This window comes from Pipra filicauda, unplaced genomic scaffold (assembly GCF_003945595.2).
Source record: "Pipra filicauda isolate LSUMZ 115617 unplaced genomic scaffold, ASM394559v2 scaffold221_size1283894_pilon, whole genome shotgun sequence".
In the NCBI taxonomy this organism is placed as follows: domain Eukaryota; kingdom Metazoa; phylum Chordata; class Aves; order Passeriformes; family Pipridae; genus Pipra; species Pipra filicauda.
Genome location: NW_024104334.1, coordinates 963,420 through 981,534, shown reverse-complemented (window position 1 = coordinate 981,534; position 18,115 = coordinate 963,420). Strand labels below are relative to the sequence as shown.

The following is an 18,115-nucleotide window of genomic DNA, read 5'->3' as shown; positions in this document are numbered from 1 at the left end:
CTGAAGATTAAGATCTTCAGACAACACAGTCAGCAGTTGTTACAAAAGGGTAACAACTGCTGACTGTGTTGTCTGAAGATCTTAATTCTCATTCCAGGTTCCTTCCATACTGCAAGGGAATGTGTGCATTGTATGGGGTTTATTGGAGACCCACTAAAACTATCAAGATCAGGCACTGAGGAACAAGTGACACAGAATACACGTGCCTTTTTAAAGCCTTTTGGGTGCCTGTAACAGGGATGTAATTTTGCATTCTCAGCCATTTTGTTATTACAAGTGACAGAGTTTTGCATCTCTCATCTCTCACAGATCAGGTAGTGAAACACCACAGCATTATCCATTGCTCCAAAGCTTATCAAGAGACAGCAAGACAATAACCTGGATTTAGAGTAAGAGTAAACTAGGCAGGATAAAAATCAAAACGGGGCATGGACTGAAAGGTATAAGGCAGAAAATTCAAGAGGGCAAATGTGGCAAAATGAAAAATGCCCTCTCTGTGCGGGATGTTGATATCAACTAAAATAATTCAAGGTTTGGTACTAAGATGAAGGCAAAATACTGTATTTTGTATCAGCAATCTTATTGCTAGACATTTACTTTCCCACGTGGTTTTCAGGACGTAACTCAGACATATATATTTTCAAATTGGGGGGTGGAAGGGAAGAGACCTTAGTAATCTATACCTCATGGTGGGTTAGCACATCTGAAATCTTTGTTTTCATCTGGAAGTCCTTTTTGTTTTACAATGTCAGGACGTACTGAGCCACCATAGGGGCTTTCCGTGTTCCCAGAAACAGATGGCAAGGAACAAATTTTATTCTTTTGTACCACCATGATTGACTTCAAGAGTAATTTCAGCTGTACAGCATAAAGAATTAGGCCTCATGTCCCTAGCATTGTTACAGAAAGAGAAAGCTTGGTTTGACAGTGGTGTGGCATTCTGTGTCATCAACCCTGAGCCTCAGATGTGGATTTCATGTTGATTATTACTTCAGTATTTGTCACATAACTTTCAAAGTGACACAACTTGCATAATAACCACTAGTAACTGATGGAAATGTACCAACCGTGTGTCCTGGGACTCCTCAGTACTTTGAGTATAAAATACAGAAAATGATAAAGAACTTGGACAAGCAAGGGAGGCAAGATGGAAAGGATGTGGTCTGTATCCTGGCAAATACCCAGCCCTCTCCACCTCCACCACCCCAAGCATAAAATGGGGATAATAATACTTGCAGAAATGTTAGAGCTATTTAAATGTTTGTGAAGAAGTTTGAGCATGAAGAGAGCTAAGTATTATTAAAACTCCATTTCTAATTGTTAGAGTAGGCGATGGCATAGTGATGTGGATAAGTGTTTAGTATTTTCCTAGACAGATTTTGAAATCATGTTTGGTTTTAGCCAGTTTGTACTGCAGTCTCTCCTCTACCTACTGGTTGGGTTTAGGTTTTTGCCACGAATATTCCTCTTAAAATTTTGAAGCACAAATGATTCATCCTGGGTGTTGGAAACATCCCTTTTGACATACTGCCTGTTTTATAAAGAATTAGTTGAGAAAATTGGTTTTTTTAAAAGGCAAGACCTTCTTTAATTTTTTTTTTTTTATTACAGTAATTGAGAGATTTATGTTGAAATTTTCAGTGATTTTTTTACTACTTGTAAACAGGATTTTAAACTTCACCCCATTCCTAATAAAGAAAAAAATATGTTGTATAGCATGAATTGTCAGGAAGAATTTTGATGTTGCATGAAAAAAATACCAAAAACCTTTTCAATAATATTGTACTGGATAAGTAACCAAAAGAGCTTAAGGTATTTCTACATCAGCATATAGTATGTTTCTAACATATTTATTGACAGTTTGTAGTTGTTTGAATATCTCTTACTACAATGCAGGCATTTTTCTAGCCAAATGTCTTCACTGTGTACATAAACTAATGTAAGAATAAATAATTTTACCATCCTTCTGGAGTCAGTGTGGCCTAATACTCATTTTGGCTGCATTTAAGGAGATTTTTACAAGGATGCAGAGTACTGGATATTTGTTTATAACGATGATGATGATAATAACCAACAAGCAAAAACACCTCTTTAGATTAAGAATCAATGTATTTCATAGATATTTTTGTTTACGCTTGAATATCGTAAAGCAGCTGCACATAGAAGTTCAGTAAATTCTAAGCTAGACCAGACGAATATCCACAAGGTCTGAGGACCCACTGGAATCAGAACGGGATATTACTTCTGTTTGGAGCCGCTTTGGGCTCAGCAGGGGTTGGATTTGTTTCATTTCGGACCAGAATCAGGAACTGTTCCAGTATCCCGTGATTGCTTTGTGTCTGGGGACATGGTATTTTAAAACGGGGGACGCAAAACTGGTCAGGGTGAAGCCCAGAGCGTTGGAAATGTGCTCGGTACCTGTGTCACCGCCGACCCCGCTGCCGTGTGAGGGGCAGGAAGCGGCGGCGGCGGCTCCAGCCCTTCCGGGTCGGCGGGCGGGCCCGGGCCGAGCGCGGAGAGGGGAGGCAGAGCGGGAGCGGCGCCGTCCCCATCCCGGGTGGGTCGGGCAGGGGGGATCGGAGCCCACGGGGGACAGGCGGCCTGGGCGCGGGGCCCCCTGGCAGCCGCGGGCGGTGCGCGGCCCCGGGGCTCCCTGCGCGGCCCGGTCCCGTGATCCAGCGACAGCCTGACACGGAGGGGATGTGGGGAAAAACCCCCTTTGCGTCCGCACTGGCGGTGGCACGAAAACAAGGGGGTTGGCCTCCGGTTCCCGATGCGGGAGGACGCGGCCGAAGGCGCGGCCCCCCCAGTGCGGTGCAGTGTGAGGGCAGGGTGACGTGGTCCTGTGCCTTTGCTCTGGGATGACCCTGCTTGGGCCGGGAGGTTGGACCGGGAGACCCACTGTGGTCCCTTCCAACCAAACCCGTTCTGTGATTCTGTGGGGCTGCCCTCAGGCGTGTTCGCAGGTTTCCTCGGTTTCCGCACTGCCTTTTTTTTTTTTTTTTTTTTTTTCCATTTCCAAAATCTTTTGGAAATTATGTTATTGAATGTACTTTTGCCTCTTGACTAGATATGGATAACAGCAAGGATGAAAAAAGTAGGACGCTGTGTGCAACTTCAGAAGAAGGGCTGAAGGTCCGAGGTAGGCTCTGCTGGTCTGTTGCCCTGCTCTGGTGTTAGGGTTGTGATGCTCTGTGTCAGTCACCGAGTTGGACCCCGATACTGGGCATGGCCACTTGCTAATGGTAATTAGCAACCGTGTAATTAGTAACCGTGGCACATGGGGGCTCACTGTGTTTAAGTTCTGCGAAGAGTCGTTTTTGTAGACCATAGTTACTAGCGTGCTTGTCACTGTTACCTTGTGTTGTCCTAAGGAAAAGAAAAAAGGAAACGAAAACGCAGTAGAAGCAGATCATCATCTGTTTCATCCACATCGTCTTCTAGCAGCACATCCACTTCTTCCTCTTCATCACGCTCTTCATCAAGATCATCTTCTTCGAGTAGTAGAGGTAAGCTACCTCCACATGTGCACATGATGTTTGCCAGTTTTGATAGTACTCCTGGAAACATTTAGAGCTTGTTTTAAATGTGGCTAAACCACCAAAAAGTGATGGTGCAGAATACCAATGTTGTGTGTTCAGTGTTTTTCTCATAACCTTTTCCTATTGCTGTGTTAAGGTGTCTCTTTGTAGACAGTTTGCAATGTTCTTTTGTTAGTTTAAGTAACTTAAAAATAAAAAACTGCCATTTAAAAAAATGTTACTTTGTAACGATATGTTGTGTTTATTTAAACTCCTTTAATCGTTACACTTTCAAAATACAGATCTTTTTCTACTTCACCAGTCTATTTAGACCTGAGTTGGGGTTTTTTATTCAGTCCTGCTTTGGTCTTAACATTTCAAGCATTTACCTTTGAGGACTCACATAAAGTTGGCATGTCTGCAGAATCAGTAAATCTGGTATTTTCAATTTCCATGTTAGACCAGTAAGAGGCAGTCAGTTAATGTGTTGCTTTCCTCTGAGTTAGTTTCAACCAGTGTCAATGTATGTAACTAAATTAAAGCATTTTCTTTTTAGGTTTCACATTTCTGTATGCCTTATCCATAAAACCAAGTGCCTTTTTCAAGAATTCTAAACTTAGAGGATTTGATTTTGTTGTTTGTTTTTCCTTAACTTTAGATTTTCCTAAGTCTAAATCAAAGAAAAAGAAAAAAGAAAAACACAACAAAAAGGTAAACATTTTACAAAGAGAAATAGGGAGTTTACAAACAGTAACCTTAAAGGTCATGTGAGACATAATGCTGTTGTCTGTGGCTCTGTAAATCTGAATCATGCTTTTAGGGTTACGGTAGCTGAACTGATAGGTTGGCATTTAATTGACTGTATACAAAAAAGGAAATAATTTAGAAGTTGCTTTTGCCAGTCATTGCTGGTCCAGCTAGCATTCAGAGCAGTCTCTGAAGAAAAGAGTAGTGGGGAATCTTGATAACTGTATAGAATTTGTGAGAAGAACTGATTTTAGTCAGTGAGAGAAGCAGGTAGTAGATTCTTGCTGTAGTAATTTTTCTATTTTATTGGGACCTTCTGTTCAGTGATTTTGTGTATTGGGGTTAAACGAGGACAACATTAAATGGGAGAGAACAGGGAATCAGACCATTTCTGTTTCTCAGGGTCCCAAGGGTTGCTAACCCTGCTGTGTTACTTTCTGTATTTCAGCTACTACCTGTCTGGCAGTGGTAAGGGCAAACAGAAGGGATGTCTTGACTAGTCAGGGCCTTGAGATATACTTGTGGATTTGGTTTATTTTACCCTTTTGAGTCTGTAAGCCTAAGAATATGTCTTATTCTTGTAGAAAAGGAAAAAAGAGAACAAAATGAAGAAAAAGAAAGAAAAGAAGAAAAAGAGAGAGAAAACAGGACCTGTCCAGCTTTCCAAGGTATGCTTGTGTGAATCTGAAGCCCCATTACATTTTTCATCTAAATACTTAATCTGTCCTGTAATAAAAATGTGTATAACATCACCAGTTTTATCATAAACAAATAGAAATCTGTCTGTATTGTTTTGAACAGTTAGGAAGTATAAAAGATTATCATCTGTAATTTTACTTGTGATTTGTAACATTACAAAATAAACCAAAGCTTTTTTAATATGTGATCTCATTTTAGTTCTTTAAAAACAAAAAGAAGAATGAAAACTACAGCATGATAACCGGAAAGAAAATTAAGATGAAAATTAAGAAGACTAAGGAAGATATAGAGGTAAGAGTTAAAATAGTCTATATATTCCTAAGAGAAGATACTGTATCTTTTAATATTTTTGCAATAGTACTGTCTTTTGTAGAAGAGTCGGTCTTGCACTTAGGGGTTGTAAATTGAGTGTAGCTTTTAGTGTGGCTATGGTGCCATCTGAGACATTTTAATTCATTCTTTTGGCAGGTTTTGTGTTATGAGTGGGCTTGGAATACTCAGGCATGAGTAGATAAACTAAAGGGTGCTGGTGCAGGTTCTTAGAATTTCAGTCTCTAATGGTTAGCTGATTCATAGCTTTCTCTGTTGATATAATTTACTGGTTTTAATTGTACTCATCTTCTTTCAGTCTCTTGTGATCAGTTGTGGTAATTGCTGCTTTACTGTGTTTTTCTAACACATGCAAAACTAGCCATTATTTAGAGAGGAATTAAAAAAAAAGACAACAGTAGTATTAGGACCACGTGGCCATGCGTTCTCTCAGAGCAGTCAAATGTTTTTGCTGAGATACCCAGGGAAATTGATACAATGAGTAGTGTTTTGTGCTATTGCTATGAGTGTTTGGACTCAGCACTTATTTAATAAGTTCACCCTTTTCAACAATTTCCACACCTTAGAGTGGCCTGCAGAGGGCTCTGGTACTAGTCAGTACGTGTTAGAAGTGCTACTTCGTTGAGGTATATCCAGCTTGGCAGATTCTGGTTCAGCCATAACAATTCATTCTATAGCTACTGAAGCAGATATGAGCATTCATAAAGTTAAATTTGATCTAAAATGCATCTTCTTTCTGGGGCACTGCAGTTTGTGCTAAATTATGCTTGTCAATTCTGTCGTAGTAACCTGCTCATTACAGTATTTAACATCAAATATTTGATATTGGTCCTTTTTTGATTGGTTCCTGTGGTCTTGCTGAATTGAACAGCATCCATTCTTTACAGTATTTAAAGATGCGATTTTTTTATAAAAAACACTGAAACAAGTGTTTTGACTGCTTGAGCCATCTCTTAAGTGGAGAAAGAACCTAAATTCAATGTTCTGTTATGCTGCAAGCTGCTGGTTTTGCACAGAAAAAACAATTATACTTCCCAAAGCACAAGACTTGCTGTGTGTACAGTGAAAGTCGCCTCAGACACCAGAGAATAGCTTGTTCCGCTTGTGAGTTCCCTCCTGAGCAGACCGTGAGCTACATGATTACAGCCCAATGGAGCCTCTGCAGGGAGCCACTTAGAACATGTATCATGCAATAGTGACAGTGACAGCTTGTCTCCGAGGGCATCTGTCCCCAGGACCCACTGCCTGGTGTTTCCCCCGGGCACTCACACCCAGCTGATAGCTAGTTAGATCCAGCTGTGTGAATGTGGATGTGAAAGCCCTACAGAAAACAGGGATCTACAGCCTTGCTCCACTGAGTCTGTTCAACTGTTCAGCTGCTGCCTCTGCTTCTCTGCTCTACAGAGAGACCGGAACCGTGCGCAGCTCCTGGAATTTCTGAACTCTGCCTTGTAACGGGAAGAGTGCTGGCCAAGGACTTGGAGATACACCAAGTCAATGATCATCATGCCTAGCAAAACACTAAAGGGAAACTCAGGGAAAAGGATGCCAAGTTCGACAAGACCAGACCCTCCTGCTGAGAAGACAATCGGGATGTCCTTTTTTAATGGCAAAATGAAGAGTAGCTAATAACTTGCTAATGAAGATCCATGTCCTCCTTTTGAGATCCTAAGGTAATAGCCAGGCTGTGGTGTTTTAGAAAAGCCCAGGAGTGTGTCATTGACAATGATAAGAAATGACACACTGAAGTCAAATAATGTAATTTCTATCCTAACTGCATGCAGAATGCACTGTTAATTTCAAATGTCTTAATTTTTCTAGTAGTTTAACCAGAGTATTTGTAAATGTCTGTTTGAAAGATGAGGTGTTTCTTATATGTATATTTTTTTTCTGGTAGTGGTTATACTTGTCCTAAAGAGCAAAATGACCTCTGTAAATAGAACATGCTTTTACATAAATGATTTTTTTGAAAGTTCACTAACTAATATATTACTTTCTTTCAGAGTTTGAGATAGGATCTTTCTCTGACAGTTTATTGCTCTCTCTCACTAGAAAATGTAAAAGCAAAATACTCTAGAGCAATAACAGTAGCAAATGATTTGTATCCTAAAATAGAAGCAGAAAAGGTCTCTGATTTTGTTTGTTTATCTCAATCAGCTGTTCAAAGGCAGCTCACAATAAATAGTTTACCCCCCCCCATCTGGAGTTGCAGTTCCTAGACCTAAAAACTCTGGAGTTCTGGCCTGCCTTTCTGATCCTTTGAGTTGTGTATCAAATCTTTCTCTCTCTGAAGTGAAGCAAGACACACACCACATACCTTACCCTAATGGAGAAAGAGCTGCAGGAATAAATCAGAGGCAGGCAGTGCCAGTGACTCTCTGGATATGTTGACAGTCCGCTGTGAGATGAGACAGGTATGGATATGCAGCTGGAGCCCAGCATAACTTGTGTGTTAGCTGTGGTAGTTTGCTCAGTGTTTGTGCTCTTCCTTCCTTCCAGAGCTTGACTTTGGATTAGCCAGCAGGCCCCTGTGTACATAACCCTGATATGGGAGTCCCACTTGAATCGCTCCCGAAGCCAGTGCTTCCCAGGAACTACCGTTTAGGAATGCCTGAAAAAAAGGTGTCAGGGGTAGTTGACTTTGACAAGAGCATCAGGTCTACAGCAGTCAGAGTGTGGGGAGTTCATTAAAGAGCAAGTGGAAAACTCCTTGCATCTGTGTCTCCTACAATGTTTTGAAGTAAACCTAAAGATCTGTACCATTGCTCAAGGGATAATTTTATAACTGTTTTGATGTGTGAAACCTTCTGAAGATGCTAGAATCCTGTCTTTTCCCTAGTTTACTTTTATTGTGAAGCATTTTATAGTTGTTGCAGAGATGTAATTCTTTAGAGCTTAAAGCCCTGATCAGGAAAAGCAAGCCTTTACATCCTTATCGACATAAAACTTGGAAAAACATAGGTAAGAACTGGAATTTCCTTGACTTCTAATCTGGCAATGGAAGCCTTTTTTGGAAGTACTGCTCTGAAACGTCAGTAGGGGGAAAAACAAACAAGAAACCCCCTTTTTTTTTCGTGAGGATAATGCTTTGATTTATGCTACTTTGGTATCTTCTAGCTAGTGATGTCAAAGGATCTTGCCCAGATAAGCAGCTTTTTTTCTCTGGTCTTTGCGTAACAAGGTTAATCCCAAACACTCTCCTAGAAGACACTAAAATCCTTCCAATTCCTTAGGTTTTATTTTATATAAAGATAGTATAATTTCTGAAAATTTGTCAGGGTGGGGAGGGAGTAGAAATTTGGAAGATGGAAAGCACATAGGAATGGGAAACGCGGAGATCACACTTGTAAAGAACTGCATTGGTTCGAAGGTTCAGACTTAAGTGAAATAATTCGCTTTTTGGTGCCTTCGTCAAGATTGTAAAAACTCCTTCCCTGTTCCATATTAGTATGGAAAAGGCAAAGAGCCTTTAGAAATATGATGTGGTCTGTTCCCCTTTTAGGGTTTTGGTAGTTGCTGACTCTAATGATGCAAAAACAAGTCAAACCGCTTTTTCTTAAAAAACAAACAAATCCTTTTTCTCTTTCTTGGTGTTTCAGGACAGGAATTTTTCCTGCTCAGTTCTGACATGCTGGATATGCTTTAGTGATGCTTTAAAATATTCTATGCCAGCATTTATTTCTAAGGAATCATTTCTTTTAGAGAGCCAAGCTGCTTAAGCTCTGTGGCAGTGATTCAGTTTTATTCTCTCCTCCCCAGTCACTTACTGGTGGTGTCTGAAACTTCCCAGCAGTTGCTGCTTTTATAAACCTCCTTTTCTTTCCTACCCATCTCCATGCAAATTCTCAGGTTTCTAAAGTGATTTGAGTAATGTTGCATCCTTTTTTTCTCTGTCTTTCCCCACAAGCATTGAAATCACATGCTTCTTGGGACTGAGTATCTTTGAGACTCCTGTTTGGAGCTGGCCAGCAGATTCCAGTCCTCCCTAGTGAGCACAGGCCCTTACAGCCAGAATAATTGTCCATGCTTTGCTGCCTCAGGAAAGAAGTTAATTTTGTTGATTTTTTCACTAAAGCATAGCTTCTTAATACTGCTTCAAATCACTATTGTGGCAGCTGAACCACAGACTGAACCAGATGTGAGGGTTAAACAGTAAGATTGTGGTGAACATCAGGTTGAGAAATTTGTATGAGGGAACTGTGAAGTGACATGGAATGTCAACCTGATGGGCAAGGGGCTGATAGAGAGACTTGCTACCAGGTCTCAAAAAGGTGCGTACTGTGGGTGAAGATGCAGGCTGGAGCAATAGAGCAATAGGAAAGGTATGAGATAGGGATGGAGGGAGACTGCTACTGTCAGAAGTCATGGTGTGGGGCCAAGGTCAGGTGATAAGGGGCTGCAGAAGCTTACCTTGCTGGGCAAGTTGAGATTCTTCCTAAAATGATGAATAATTGATGAAAAACTACCTTGTGTGTGTGTGTGTGTGACAGTCTTCGCTATCACACTCAACTTTCTGTGTCCCTGTACCATTTTCCATTCTGGGAGTCAGAACAGCTGAATTTTTCTGACAACAGAAATTCCAGAAACAGAAGACACTGTGATTCTTTGTTACTCGTTTCCTTTATGGTTTGCTTGAAATTCACTCTTTTGCCCACACAAAAATGTAGAAGAGATGAAGCTGAGGAAATGTGTATAAATGCCACTTTGTCTTGAAAGAATCTGGCTCCATGGAACTAAGGTGTATCATCCTGCAGAACTGAGATGGATCTGCAATTGTGGTAACTCTTCATTATTTAGTATGATTAAACTTGGGCAAGTTGTGCTGTTTTGAGGTACCTGGGTGTTTCATGCTGCAGGAATGTATGAGCTTCCCAGTCATCCTCTGTAGCAGGAAAATCTGAGCGAGCTCTATACAGAGGGGAAGAGCAGAGGTCAGAGAGGCTAAGTGGCTTGTCCTGGGATCACCTGCCAAACCTGCCCTGGTGTGGCATGGGCCCTGACAGCTGAATGGAGCTCTGATGTCCTTTGATGTGTAAAACTCATGATCTTTGCTGTGCATATTTAGTCTCCACGGTTCCAGTTCAGCTCTCAAGGTGGGGAGCTCCACTGTGATTTGAGGACTCCATGAAATGGCTGAACTTTACAGGGTATTGGGTTCTTCTGAAGGAATGAGGTCTTGGGCACACCTGGGAACCCTCCAGCCTGCTACTTGGTTGTACTTGAAGCTGCAGGGGGATGAGCTTTTGAGGAGCTGCTGCTTAAAATTACTGGCAAGCACCCAGCCACCTAGTTCCATCTGTGGACAAAATTAATCATCAAAATTACTGTCCAAAGCACAGATCGTGATGTATTTGGCTGTTGACAACAGGGGTTATTTTCCTGCCTGTTCATTTTGGTCTTAAATTATGATTCCCAAGGAGTATGACACATCTAGTGTTGTCTGAGGGACAAGCAGGACATGGTGCTGAGGGGTCTACGAAGGCATGTTTTGAGGCCTTTCAACCAGCATGAAGAACACATTAATATCCAGTCTGAGAGGCACAATGTTTAAGATGACAGCTGTTCCCATACCGGCACGCTGACCTCTCCAGTGAGGCACTAAACACCAGGGCTAACACTAGTTGTGTTCATTTTGCTCTCCGCTCGCGCGCTGCTCTCTGGGTGACAGCGGTGTGAGACAGCAGTAGTGCCAGAGTGAGGAATTTCTCAGGAGAGGCCTGGTTAGAAAGCAGCTGCCTATTCCCTGGTTAGTCGGTGGTAGGATATCTGCCAGTAGGTGGCATTGCTGCCCAGCTGGAATGTTACGGAAAATCTATTTTGTTTTTACCTTTGGACGTTGGCTTTGCACTTTCTTATTCTGAAACCCTTTAATTAGCCTGCAAATACCTAATTATGCTTGTTTATGGGGAACATTTGTTACTGCTGTCCTATGAATTTAATCCAGTCTTTGTTCATTTCTTGCCCTTGGCTGTGCTGAGGACAGACAATAAACTCTTCTGCTGGTGCTTGCGTGCCAAAGGCAGAAGGAAGCCTTTAACTTCTCGGTAGCTGAATGCAACAGGAGCGAGTTATGGAGAGCCAGTAGGGACCTGGAAGGACCAGGTGTTCTTGCACCACCCTGCCTGGGGCTGCTGAGTTCTTCAGAAATTGCACCTGGCTCTTCTCCATCTCTTAAATACCAGTGCCAGAATATAGATTTTGACTGAAATAGAAAGCTAAGATGCTATGATCTGGTTATCTAGCCAGGACGCTAAAAATTCATAATTTTATGAAGTATACAGTGTACACAGATAACTGTAAATCACCACATAATCCACTGAGCTTCTTGTATCCCTTTTCCTCACCTTTCTCTTGTGTTTTTAAGCTCTCATCCTGTGAGGATTTTCCCTTAATCTGAGAATATCTTTGTGCACAACTGCACAGGAAGTACATAGTAGTCATTGGGAGACCTGGGCCCAAGACCCAGCATTCAAGGCCAGCATAGTATCTTCCTGATGTAAACCAGCTCAAAACATGGTTTCTCTGATTATGCAAAGAGAACAAGAGGTCCTTGTGCCAACAGCCCACAGCACAGATGGCAGTACCAGGGAAAGGCAGGCACCAAGATTATGATGTCTCTGTCTGTCACAGGTGGGTAGAACTGAGGGAGGCCTAATAGCCCTTCCTCTGTGGCAGGGCACAACCAAAAAGGCTGTGACTGTGCTTCTCAGAATGCTTTTTGGGCAAAACTACAGTGCCATGTCCTTCGTCAGAGAGGTATAGCAGAACACAGGAATATCAGAATGACCATCCAGTCAACCTGTCTGTAGTTTTCCTTCTGAGAGAGGCCTATAGCAATGTTTGGGGGAAGTAGTGTAAGCAACAACACAGATTTGCTTGTCCACAGCTTCTGTCAAGGAGTAGCTTAAGCCCTGTGCTATAGGCTGCATCTAAACCACTGTGGTTTACTAACCCTCTGTACTCACACAGTCCCCTTTTGGAACCACTCATCTATCTGATCACCAGAGTGTGCCAAGCAATGCAATCCATGCTTCAGTAATACTTTGTGTGGGGAAAAAAAAATTCCCCTTTGTTAAGGGGATACATGCATACTTTGCATGTATGATGCTTAGCAGAGGGAGTCCTGAGTCATCTGGGACCATCTGATGATATTAAGGTGTTCTAGTACCCAGGATCAGGTATGGAATCAATGGAGTGACTCAAAAATACCTGGTGACAAAACATCCATTTTGTCACTTACATCTTCTCATTTTGTGGTAATACTGGTTAATGTAAGACGTGCTTGGAAGCATGTTGATGATTTCAAGCTTGTATCTGTAAATCATGTAGCTTCTGAGAATTTCAGACCTTTGCAATTGCTCAATCTTGGTTATTTAAAACCTTGTATCTTGAGATCTGTTTGTAGAGGTAGCAAGATGGAAGATGAGCAGTTGTATTTGTAGCCTGTAGAGAGAGGATGGGTTTTTTTGCTTAGATCAAGCACCTTTACCATTCTTGCCTTCCTCCTTTGATACACACACATTAGAGTAGGGCAGAGGAGCAGCTGTTGCGTTTGGCTAGATGCAAACAGGTTATATTTCAGGAGATCTTTAATTAAAGACAACAAGTACAAATCAGTTGGTTTATATTCCACAGCTTTGCTTTAATTCTCCAAGGTTCCATGATGAAATATATAAACAGTGCAATGTCAGCAGACAGGTATTTCCCGCAGAGCTTACTCCAGTTCCCTGTGGCGTGACAGCTGCCTGAACTATGAGCCGACATGGGTGAGGAGACTCACCTCCTGCACTGCACACCTCTGCTGGCTGCCACAGCCTCCTGACAAGGCCCGTCTGTAGAAGCCCCAGAAGCAGGGCTGCCCAGCCTCCCTCAGGTGAGTAGTGCCTCTGAGAAGTGTTAGCCCTTGGAAGCCCAGCAGTGCAACTGAGCTGCTGCTGTTACTTATTAGAATGTATAGCAAGTCTAGGACTGCTTTTTGCTGGGTGTGACAGTGTCCTCTGGGCAGCACAATGCTATCAGCAGTGGGCCAACAGCAATGCTCTGAGCTGATACCAAAATCCTTGCTCAGTTTCAAGAGAATCTTTGAGGATTTAGAATAATTATTGTTCAGTTCACTTTTGTACGTTAATGATGATGTGCTGCTAGTTCACTTTTTATTCTTCTTAAAGAATTAAGACACTGGACTAGCTCTAGGGAGGTGCTAAGAACAGATCAGAGGGTCCCATTAGGGCTGTGTAGAAATGTTTTGTTTAGTTTTTCTATGCTAGTAGGTAGTGCAGCCCAGGAGGAGCAGAGCTGTAGAGTCAGACAGTTATCAGTGATGACCTGATGTTCACTCTACATAAGTTTTGTGAGGGTTTATTTCAGACCACCATTAGTCCAGCTTTATGGAGCTGTGAGCCACCTGGATCATTTGGGTTAGCTTCAGCCAAAAGCAATCTTGTTTGCCCACTGTGTGTGCCCAGTGCCATGGACCATAGCACAGTAGGTGGGGACAGTTAGGAGTTTCATGCTCCTGATTTGAACTAAGATGCTAATTTAGCCACACAGAAATGTGGAATTAGGACAAGGCAAACATGAGTGGGTAGTTGTTGCTACATGCTGTGACCGAAGGCTCTTTTATGGTTCAGTCTACAGCATTCCTAAGGAAAAGGAGCACCACAAGCAGAGTGCAACAGTCGTATATCCAAACCACTTCTCCAGCTCTGCTTCAGTACCTGCTGCTGCACATACAGTGCAGAAGATCACAGTCAGTCTCCAAACAGCTGGCCACAGGTGAACGTGGTAGTACTTCTATCCCTTTAAGAGTACTACATAACATGGAGTGAGAATAGAACTCTCATAGCTTGGTATCCGAATATCCCTTTGCCATCAGATCACACAGTGTAACCTGCAGAAACAGTACAGGGAGAGTGATACTGTTTATAAGTTTGGATTACATTTTGTTGTGGAATTAGAAATGCTGGGTAAGTTGAAACAAAACCGCTGTCACAAGCACTGCCACAGTCTGGCCTCCGTAACATGCAGGGTTTTCACCAAAGATCAGATTTGTCTCCCTTGGCTGGCTCTTGCAGGAGAATGGTATCTGCTAGCTGGAAGTTGGTATGGAGAATGGTATCTGCTAGCTGAAGGGCACGGCGTGATCACAGGCTGCTGTGACAGTGTGAACACCCTTCAGGTGATTCCTTGTCTTTGTACATTGGTGTAGGGAAGTTTGTTACTCCTGATTTTCCTTAAGAAAGAGTGAGCACACTGTTGACACTGTAGTGTAACAAAGAGCTTTATGTCAGTGTGTCAAAATGTCCCACGTCTCCCAGCAGTCCATCAAACATCACATCAATACAGTCAATACTGAAAGTGTCAAATAGAACATAAGTGCAAATAAAATGACTGCAGCGCTGTAGCAGGAAATTCACGAACTCATCTCGGCCTTCAGTAGCATACAGTGGCTTGCAAATATATTAAAAAAAAAAAAAAGGCTGACTTTTTTCCAAACAAGAATTTTTCTGAAAATTGTGGTGATCCCTTGCTAGAGATCCTACATCTTCTAGACAGCTAAGGCTATGCTAAGTATCTCAAGCCTTTGTTTTTACTTCATATACACAATCACATTACTTCACAAGGACATATGGCTGAAAAACACTAAGCTGATTGTTGGAAGGCTTTAAACTCTCCCTCACTGACCTAGAGTTGAAATAGCTTGTCCCAAAGTGGATGCTGTATTTGGAAGCCCCAAGGTGAGCTTCTGCTATCTGTCCCTAGGAGGGTTGCTGGCAGCAGTGTTTACCAAGGGACAAGAAACTACAGCCTGGTGCTAGTAAGAAAGCCTTGTCTTCAATCTTACATAGCCCAGAGGGGAGAGAGGAAGAGCCAGAATCTCACAGTCTTAGAGAGCTCTTAAGGGTTTGATCTTGATCTTTGTTTTATTCTGCCTTCCCCCATCTCTGGAAGAAACCACACATTTCTACTCTAGGATAGATCTCATGCACTGGAATTCTTCCCAGAGTTGGCACAGCTTCAAAGGGTTTTCTCTTGGCCGTAGAACCCACATGCTGTTGCAAAGATCCCCAGGGAAAAGAGCTGGAAACAGACAAAAGAACAACAAAGCTACAGGGTCCTCCAGGAGGCTATACCCCACTGGGATGATTCCCCAAAAGCCAGTCATACAATCCCTCTCTTACTTCCCCATCTTCCATTGGTCACCACAAAGCATCCTAGCCCTTGGGTTCTCTTCCGGACCCGTGACTTTCACAGTGCACTGTCCTGTTTCCTCTGCTGGTGAGAGCTCTTCCTACAGATGCTGACTTAGGGCCCTAGCAGCTTTTCCTTAATGGCATTTTCCTGCTTCTTCAAGCTCTCAGCAGAACATTCATCTGCCAGAGCCCTTCAGACACTCACAGCAGCAAGCTGTTCAAATGATCTCACCTGTTGCTACTGTACAAAGAGCCCTAGGAATGAATGCTGAGTCCCTTCATCCTTCTCTGTACAGGAATACTCTCCTTCAGTACTCTTTCAGGCTTGGCCATAAACATTCATTTCAACCTACTGATTTATTACTGGTGTGTGGGGTGGAGCACTGACCTTAGCAGCAGAACTCTGAGGACCCACAACAGCATTTGACACAGCTCCGAGGTATCCACCTGTGTATCTACATAGCAGGTTGTTCAATTTCTATCTACTCTGCAGGTGCAAGGTTCATGGGGTTCTGCCTGCACAAAAGAGAAAATACCGAAGAAACCTGAACGTGCATAAACTGGTTGCTGTGGAATAATATTGGTCTTTAATCTCAAAAAGCCTGGGTCTCTTTCTACCAGGTTGGATTGTGAACTGTCAGCAAAAAGTGGATCAAGAGCAGTGCTGAGGTTACCTGTGAAGTTTGTTGTAGCACTGAGGAAGGCTATTAGTTGGAAAAGGAAGTTCAGTTCCAAATCAGATACTAGCTTTACCTCACAAGCCTGATCCTGCAAGCCTCACTCATTTAAGTGGCTGTCTTGCCCTCAGCAAGATTGGTCCAGGCAGCAGCTCTCAGTGGCTCGAGCCAAAAGTTTTTATAGATAACTACATCCAGGCTGGAGGGGAAAGGGAAAAGACAGACATAGCAAAACTAATTCATTTTCCACAAAAGAGCAGTAATAAAAATGAGATAGTAAGTGAGCCTTGCCCTTAAGGTTACTGAATAGCTACTAAATTAAAGGAAAGGCTACCATGTTTGGTAATAAATTGTATCATCCGCTGCAGGCATCAGCTGCAGTTACTATGGACACAGCTTCCAAGACAGAGATAGGCAGGAAGAGAGAGCTGGAACAAAGAAGGAACAGTAGAGCTAAAAAAGGGTTAGCTGGGATTTTTGGAAGATCACTGTCTAAAAACCTTATTCAGTATAGAGTCAGAAATCCTTGGTGTGCCGAAATTCTGGCATGCTCCAAACCCTTCTGGTGGGCTGGGTGCCCCGTTCCACATCCTCGGAGATGGTCTTGATATCACTGATGAACGGGGAAATCCTGGACCGAGATTTAAATGTTGCTAAGGAGAGGCTGGTTCTGTTCTTTGTGTTCCATTGCCTGGCAAGCTTCTTGGCTTCTTCCTCCTCTTTGATCTTCTCAGCAGCTTCCTGCAGGACAGACCGGAAGAGCCGGGATACTTCCTGTGCTTCTGGTTCATATTCAGCAACAACTTGCCGGAATCTGAAAGCACAGTCAAGGCACAGCTTTGATTAAAAACATCAATTTACGGATTGCTGCCAAATCCCTGTCTAGGCTTGGAACTCGCACTTTCCTGCTAAATGGGACTTTCTGGACTGAAGGGAACAACAACAGGGAGGGGCCATGAAGATATGCTCAAGGTCTCTAAAATCACAAGCAAGCCATGGAATGTAAGGAAGCAATGAATCACTGTTTCTTATAAGCACAAAAGATAGTTGGGAGAACCAAACAAAGCTAGAAGGCAAGTTTGAAACAGAAGGAAGTGCTCTTTCACATAATACCTATTAAACCAGAACTCAGTGCTATCAATAGCTAAGAAACAAAATTATTAGAGAAGTTTATGGAAAATGTCCCCATCAGCACTGATTAAATATGATTGTCCAAATGCAAATCCTTGCTCGAGTAGTCCCTTAACTGCAGCTTACCAGAAGCTGAGGGTAGACCAAGGAAAGGCCCACTAGACTTCCCCTTTTTCCAGTGCTTCTTCCCCCTACCATTACCCAATGACCATTAGACAAAAAAAAATCCAGTAAAACTCTTCTTTGTTTGGTAGTCTTTCAATATCTAACGTTCAGTGAAGTGGTATTTCATCTTTCAATGGATTTCTGTAAGATAATGAACTGGCTCAGTTCATTATCAGCATGGTGTTGTATCTAATTAGATAACTGTGAATTACTTCAGTGCCTTTTTTGAGATTTACTAAGCTAGCTTAATACCAAGGAAGTGAAAAGAATCACCACTGTTTATTTTGCAGGTGAGGAAGATGAGATGCAGAGCAGGATAGTTTTCATGAAGCCGCTGAGTGGGCCACTGGCCAGGCAATGAAGAGAGCATGCCATTGCTGACACTTCGTTGGGTGACTTGGTCCCCAGCCTGGAGAGTGAGGGATCCGCTCCCTAGGCTCACACAGCAGTCATGTAGATATGCTAATTGTTCTGTAACAGTATGTATTTATGACAGAGGGTAATATGGGTACTCTTCTAATAAATATTCACTTCTTACTATAAAAATTACACCTACAAGCAGACAGAGAGCTGAACTATTACTTCATTAGAATGCAGGTATTTGTATTTCATGGAAGCTAAAGTGTATAAGGTCGGTAAGCATTCTGATATT

The 18,115-nt window shown here is 42.4% G+C and overlaps 1 protein-coding gene and 1 long non-coding RNA gene across 6 annotated transcripts in view; one reads left to right on the top strand and one right to left on the bottom strand.

Annotated features, from left to right (window-relative positions):
- Window positions 1-4,216: 4,216 nt before the first annotated feature.
- Window positions 4,217-7,496, top strand: LOC113989289. Its single transcript, XR_003541193.2, has 3 exons — window positions 4,217-4,936; window positions 5,166-5,258; window positions 6,702-7,496. It is a non-coding gene; the product is annotated as an uncharacterized LOC113989289 (long non-coding RNA).
- Window positions 7,497-12,914: 5,418 nt separating this feature from the next.
- RD3 (RD3 regulator of GUCY2D) overlaps window positions 12,915-18,115 on the bottom strand; it is a 68,451-nt gene continuing 63,250 nt past the window's right edge. For all 5 annotated transcript variants that reach the window (XM_039381410.1, XM_027723707.2, XM_027723708.2 and 2 more), the window contains one exon: window positions 12,915-16,981. In XM_039381410.1, coding sequence (XP_039237344.1) covers window positions 16,684-16,981 — 298 coding nt within the window. In that variant the 3' untranslated portion in view covers window positions 12,915-16,683. The remainder of the gene's footprint in view (window positions 16,982-18,115) is intronic.